The sequence below is a fragment of the Emiliania huxleyi genome, assembly GCF_000372725.1.
Source record: "Emiliania huxleyi CCMP1516 unplaced genomic scaffold EMIHUscaffold_476, whole genome shotgun sequence".
Classification (NCBI taxonomy): Eukaryota; Haptophyta; order Isochrysidales; family Noelaerhabdaceae; genus Emiliania; species Emiliania huxleyi.
Window position 1 is genome coordinate 1 of NW_005198420.1, and position 6,675 is coordinate 6,675.

Here is a 6,675-nt window from a genome sequence, read left to right on the forward strand (position 1 = left end):
CTCCTCCTCTCTCCTCATCCCCTCATCTCTCCTCTCCTTTCCTCTCCTTTCCTCTGCTCTCTGCTCTCTGCTCTCCTCTCCTCTCCTCTCTTCTCCGCTCCGCTCCTCCCCCCACCTCCGCCTCCTCCCTGCCAACTCAATGAACCGCACACCCTCCCCTTCCCATGTGTCCCCAGCCTTTGCGCGCCACCGCTTCCACTCGCCCGCAGGCGCGCACACGCGCGAGGACGCCGGCGACGAGACCACGCCCGAGACCATGCCCGACAGCGCGGCGGCGCAGGGCGGGAAGAGGAAGCGGGAGGTGGTGCGCCTCGGCTGCACCTCGGCTACACCTCGGCTATGTCTCGCTATATCTCTTGGCTATCTCTCCCCGCACCTCGACGGAGTACGGGGTACGGGGTCCCGGCCACCCGAGTGGCACCTCGAGACGCCACACGAGCCAGGATCCGTAGCCCTCGCACTCACGCGGTGCTCTCTGAGTACACGGCACAAGATGGGCGCTCACGCCCTCCGTGTGATCACACCACACTAAGCGAGTCTCTAGGCCTGCCTCGCCGACTTCTTCCAGAGCGGGCCGCGTTGGATGGGGCGGCAGAGCTGAACGCTGAACGGCGGAATAGCGCATACGCGACCACATATGCGCACAGAAGATCGAACCGGCGCGCACAGAATCTTGACAAAACGGAGAGAGCGCCTGCGGCTGCGGGCCCAGAAGCGCTACACAGGGTGAAAGGTATGTCTGGGCGTCGCTCTCGGGCCGAGCGTTGTGATTATCATTAAACTTTCGGTTTCGCACCGTGTATATAAGTGCGCAAGGCTCCTCCTCACGTGTCAGGTCAACACATCACAGGTGTCACGAGAAGTGACTCTCTTTTTTGTGTCTTGTCTCTTGAGTCTCGCCGGTCGGCCGGTCGCGTCGGTGCTCACCAGGGTTCTGAAACAATCTTTTCCCCATTGCCAGAGGCCCTCCGACCTTGCACCTCAGCACGTGTCGGTTGCCGGCGACAGCGCGCGCCGCGAGGTGGAGTTGTAGCTGTTGATCATCGCTTGGATGGCAGGGGGTGGCGCCGCCGTGCTGTCGGCGTAGAAGTCGATGAGACCCGGCACGAGGGAGGGGCGCTGCGCGTCGCAACGCGGGAAGGCGCTTGTGCCGCCTGGGGAGGAAGATGTACGGCTGTAGTGTTAAAGTTCCCCGGGGGCGGGCGGCTTCGCCTAGTGTTTTTTTTCACGCCTGGATGGTGGCCCGGAACGACCATGGTCGCGACACCTGTCAGGCCGGATCGGGATGCGAGAGGGGAAGGCGTGCGACCAGGAGATGTGCGTGTGCGGATGTCAGGCCGGATCGGGATGCGAGAGGGGAAGGCGTGCGACCAGGAGATGTGCGTGTGCGATGGCGCGCCATTTTCGACGGTGAAGGTGCTCGTGTAATCGGAGCTGCACAGCGCGCCGATGCCTTCCACGGCAGCCTGCGAGATCGCGGCGCCCTCAAAGTAGGCCGTTGTCTTTGGGCCGCCCGCGTCTCCCTCGAGCTGGAAGTCGCTGTTTTCGCACTGCATGACTGCAGAGCGGGACGGGAGAGGCTCTCAACAGTGCATACCTTCATAACCCACGTGCGCAAGTGTCGGTGTGACACCGATGCCCTCTCGCAGTTGTTCGAGGTTGGCGGTGGGCACAAAGTACCATAGTGGGCAGAGCCCGTTATCCTTTGTGGCAAACGAGGCGGTGGTGTCGCTCACGGGCGTTGTCTCGATGGTGTACTCGACGCCGCACTCGAGCTCCACCGCTTCGTGGTAAGTGTTCTGCAGGCCGCACTCGCAGTCCGGCTCGGGCAGCGGATAGTCCACCGCAAAAATGGAGGGTGCGCCGCAGGGGAAGTTCGACCCCGTTGCGACGGGGTGCTCAAACTCGTGCGCCACTCCCTCGGACGTCTTGAGGAGCCACTTCATTCCCGTCCAGGCTGTGCCGGCAAAGGTGCCGAGCTGAGAGGCGGCGGCCCAGTTGGCAGTGAAGTCGACAGTCACGAGGGTCATCGAGATGGGCTCGCAGGGCGGCGGCTGAGGCGTGCTCGAAAAGGCGTTGACGCGCGCGACGAGGAGGGCGAGGGCGAGAGACGCGAGGCGCATGGTGGCCCGCCGCGTGTGGCAGGTATTTGCTTGAGCCCGCCGAACGTCGCGGAGCCACTAGTTTGTCGCACCCCCCCCCACACACACACACAACATGTACATGTACATGTGCATGCCGAGAGAGAGAGAGAGAGAGTGAGAGTCCGGACGAGCAAGTTGGCCGCCCCTCCCATTGTAGCCAAATTGGTGGCGCGCCCCTTGCTGCCCCGCGCGGGCACTTGAGCGGCAATGGAGCGGGCGGGTGGCACCCATGGAGGCGGCAAGAAGAAGCCGTCAAACGCAAAGAAGAATGCAAGACGCCAGGGCCGCTGCCGGGCCGAGAGGGGCAAGGCCCTCGACTTTGCTCAGGGCGCAGGGCAGGTTGATGGCGTCTGGTACCTTGTCCTTGACTCCAAGCACCAAGGAACTGCAGTTTGCACTCGACAGGTGGGAGCGGAGGAACGACTCCGACGCAAGCTCTCGCTCAACCCACAATTTCTCGCACAAATCTCTCGAACCCAGTGAGCGCGGCAGTGATGACTGCCCCATCCTCCGAAGATTCGTTCACCGCCGTACACACGACGCTGAAAGTCAAGTGGGCATCTCGGCTCGCTCGCGCCGCTTCGTGAGCGTCGTCAACTCCAGATACCAGAACTGTGCGTTGTGCACTTTCTCCCTTTTCACGCTTCAGTGTATGTGCTCATTAAAGGGGCACAAACAAATGCTAAAAATCTCTTAAAGGGGAAGGACCCTGAGTTGCACAGGGCGAGGGGTTGTGTGCCAAGCCCTCCTGCTCGGCTCCAGCGAGTAGACAAGTGTTACCATCAACAGAGGAGAAGGATCTGACCTCAGGGCTGATGTGACCAAGCGCTGGTAGCGTAGTTTTACCTCACACCCATGGTCTCACAGTGTGCCGGCAGTCGCCGCGCAGTGTCGCTCACACAAGCCGCAGCACAAGTGACTGAGGGCCAGTGAGGGCGAGCCCATCGCTGTGACAGCTGTGGCAGCCGCACAGTGGGCTGTGCCATCTGTGCAGAGTGTGTGAGCAGCAGAGGAGCTGCTCTCCAGGCTTCAGGCGCAAAGAGCTGCATGCCACCGAAGGCGCTGTCCAGGTTCGCCGAGCGTGGCGCAGGTTGGAGGACACCGTCACCGACGAGCGCGTTGGACTTTTCACTCCGGACAAAGACGGGGACACAGCGGACGGTGCGGGGTGTGTCCCCGTCATAGCGGCGAGGCGCGGGACCGTCTGTGGCGAAGTGGGTCGCGTCCTCCGATTTCCGTCTCAACTCAGCGGTCCTTCCCCCGTATGTCTACAGTGGGTTGCGGGCATTAAGAAAACGTCGCATTAAGAAACCCTACCAAGAGATTTCCGCAAAAATCTAAGAAACCACGGCGCGCCGCAGGCGCGGCCCCGAGAAAAGGCCAGACACGAGTCTCGAGTGTGAACGGGAGCCCCAGCTCAAAATTTCTCTTCGCCTGCGGCGCGCGCACTTGTCACTTTCCAAGTCTACGGTGTTCTGAGTGGAGTGGAGATGGAGGCGTGTGTGCGTCTTCCCGTCATCCAGAGAGCCGACTCGGCGGCAGACTCTGGCATCGCCCTCGCGGACCGCAGCTTACCTCTTACCTAAAATCCTTAGGAGGCCGGCCGGAGCTAAGAAACCACGGCGTGGGGTGGATGAGGGCTGTGGAAAGGCTTAGAAACGGCGGCGTGCCGCCGAATCCTGTTTTCTTAATGCCCGCAACCCACTGTATGTGGTCTTGTTGACGAACAAAACGCCTCAACTCATGACCCGACTAGCGACGATTTTGGAGTCTCCTTTTTGTCAGCGCTGCAGTCCTTTTGTTTCTAGAGCACATGGGGGCGGGAACAAACATCAACAAACTCCAATGCGCCACAGGCGCCGAGGCCATGTGGCGGCTCCACCGAACGCTCACCCGCCGGCCTGCACGATCTCGAGGATCCTGGCGAGGGCCTGCTGCGCCTCGCTCACGCTCTGGAAGGCGGCGTCGAGGTTCGGCGTGTCTGTGCTCTCGCCTCTCCTGAATGTGGTTTGAGCAGAGTAGTCGTTGCCCGCCAGGTACGCGGCGCCGTCGGCCGCGGCAAGCGCCTGCAGCGGCAGGGCGCAGCGGCCAAAGAGGTGGCGGTGGGGGCGGCGGCGAGGGTGGCGGCGGCGGCGAGGCGGCGGCGGCGGCGGCACGGCTGTGCAGACGAGGGCTTTGCAGTGGAGGGCTGTGCTAGGGGGCCGCGGGCCTGCTGCATCTGCTCGCTCGCCGCCTGGTATCGTAATGAATGAATCAATGAATCAATGAATCAATGAATCAATGAATGGGAGCTGCTCGCCCGCCGCCTGGTACGCCTCGAGGCTGTCCTCAGGCACGCGCTGCAGCAACGCGGGCCTGCGTGGGGGAGGGCACCGCGTCTGCTCGAGTGGTAGCGCCGGCCATCGGGACGCGATCTCGGCCAGATCTCGGCCAGATCTCGGCCAGATCTCTGCTATATCTTACCTCTCGAGGAGCGCGCCCATCCTGCTGAGCGACGACTCTGCCGTCGTGCCGAGCACCTTGCGCACCTGCGGCGATGGACGGCGGGAATGAACGGCGGCGGGTGGCGGGACGGGCTTGCGGAGAGAGAGAGAGGGAAGAGAGAGAGAGAGAGAGAGAGAGAGAGAGAGCGAGAGAGAGAGAGAGAGAGAGAGAGAGAGAGAGAGAGAGAGAGAGAGAGAGAGAGAGAGAGAGAGAGAGATGGAGGGAAGGAGAGCAACCTGAACGCCCGAGCTTTTGCACACGGTGACGGTTGTGCCGCTCTTGGACGTGCTCGACGCCTCCGCCAGCAGCCGCTCTTTGTTCTCGGCCGAGAGGAGTTCGCGCCGCATCTCGCCGTAACGGCAGTCAATGGTCAGATCTGACCACTGCGACTTGAGCTCGCGGATGAGGCCGTCAGCGCTGCGAAGCCGCTCCACCTCTCCGGCGGCGGAGGCAGGCAGAAGGAGCGAAGCGGGCAGCAGCGCAGCCACCCTGAACGCTGCCCGGCGGCAAGTGGCGTGCGTCGCGAGGGCCGCGGCGTGCAGCAGCAGCAGCGGCATGGCAGCACGAGGGGAAACGTTTCAAGAAACGTCGCCGGTGACGCAATCAAGAGTGTGCCCACAAGCTGATCATGTCGCGGCAAAGGCGATCTCCCCTGCCGCCCCTGCCGCGAGCAGATACGCCGCCGCCTGGCACGCCCCGCCTCCGCCCGGAGTGGAGAAAGAAAAAAGAAAGCAGCGTGCTTCGTTGTTGTGTCACGCCGAACCACCTTCCCTTCAAGCTTCCCTTGCGTTGGCCACAACGACACGCTGAAGTCGACCTTATGATCGTCCCGCAGCAGCCATCCTGGCAGCTCGCAGTCTCGCGCCGTCTCGGCCTCGTGTGCGCCAGCCTCGCGCTCATCGTGCTCGTCGCGCAGGCTTCGCCGCCTTCTGAGGTGTCTGACGCCTCTGAGCAGCTGGAGGAGCGGGTGCCATCGTGCTATCCGTTCTGCGGAATGGAAGTGGTCGTGCACAAGGGCTACGGGCTCGAGCGCCACTACGCAACCACGCCCGACGGGTACATACTCGGCCTCTTCCGCCTGCTTCCTCGTGGCGAGAAGTCCGCCGCTCGGCTCGCCCGGAGCCCGCCGCTGGTGCTGCAGCACGCCCTGCTCGATTCATCCTTTGCGTGGGTATCCAACTACCACAAGAACCAGTCGCTCGCCCTCCTCGCCAGCGACGCCGGCTACGACGTCTGGCTCGGCAACAATCGCGGTCCGCCGCGCCTCCCCTCGCTGCGCCTGCCCTCGCCTCCTCCTCGCTGCGCCTTCCCTCGCCTCCTCCCTCGCCGCACGTCCCACCGCCATCCGTGTGCACCGCACTGTCCTGGATCTCACAGCCGCGCGCCCGCACGCAGGGAACGTCTACTCGCGCAACCACACCCGCCTCGACCCCGACGCCGACGCGGCGTTCTGGGACTTTACCTTTGAAGACATGGCGACGGCGGGCGGACCTGCCTGCGGCCGGCAGGGACGCGTCCACGACATGTCCACGCCATGTCCCATAGGCGACGGCAGACCTGCCCGCCACACTGCGCTACGTCCTCGAGCACCGCGCTGCGGAGGCAGCGGCCGCAGGCGGCGGAGGAGGAGGCGGCGGCGGTGGTGCTCGCGGCGGCGATGGTGGCAGCGGTGGTGGTGGCAGCGGCGGCGGCGGTGATGATGGCGGTGGCGGCGGCGGGGATGGTGGTGGCGGCGGCGGCAAGGGCAGCGTCTCTACAAGGCTTCGGCTGCCCGCGAGGTCGATTGGCTTCATCGGCCACTCGGAAGGGACGATGCAGGGCTTCGCGGGCTTCTCGCTCGCTGAGAACGCCGAGGCGTGGCTGCATCCGTTTTCTCTTCGGAACCTCCTCGGAACCTGGCCGGAAGCTCCTCGGAACCTTCCCGGTAGGTGGCGGAGGCAGTCGCTCTCTTCGGCGCCCTCGCGCCGGTCGCTTTCCTCTCCGGGATCGACTCGCCCGTGGTGAGACACTCCCGAGATCACCCGAGATCGCGTGAGAAACGCCCCGC

The 6,675-nt window shown here is 63.9% G+C and overlaps 2 protein-coding genes across 2 annotated transcripts in view; one reads left to right on the forward strand and one right to left on the reverse strand.

Moving 5' to 3' along the window:
• Positions 1-4,033: 4,033 nt before the first annotated feature.
• Positions 4,034-5,185, reverse strand: EMIHUDRAFT_119337 (hypothetical protein; the record flags this gene model as incomplete). The annotated part of the gene is made up of 3 exons (XM_005767881.1): positions 4,034-4,210; positions 4,664-4,672; positions 4,865-5,185. The coding sequence occupies 3 exons, from the start codon at positions 5,183-5,185 to the stop codon at positions 4,034-4,036; spliced, it is 507 nt and encodes a 168-aa protein (XP_005767938.1).
• Positions 5,186-5,402: 217 nt separating this feature from the next.
• Positions 5,403-6,675, forward strand: part of EMIHUDRAFT_459304 (hypothetical protein) — a 2,831-nt gene continuing 1,558 nt past the window's right edge. The window contains exons 1-4 of the mRNA XM_005767882.1: positions 5,403-5,881; positions 6,024-6,103; positions 6,174-6,482; positions 6,557-6,633. Of these exons, the coding sequence (XP_005767939.1) occupies positions 5,449-5,881; positions 6,024-6,103; positions 6,174-6,482; positions 6,557-6,633 (899 nt within the window). The 5' untranslated portion in view covers positions 5,403-5,448. The remainder of the gene's footprint in view (positions 5,882-6,023; positions 6,104-6,173; positions 6,483-6,556; positions 6,634-6,675) is intronic.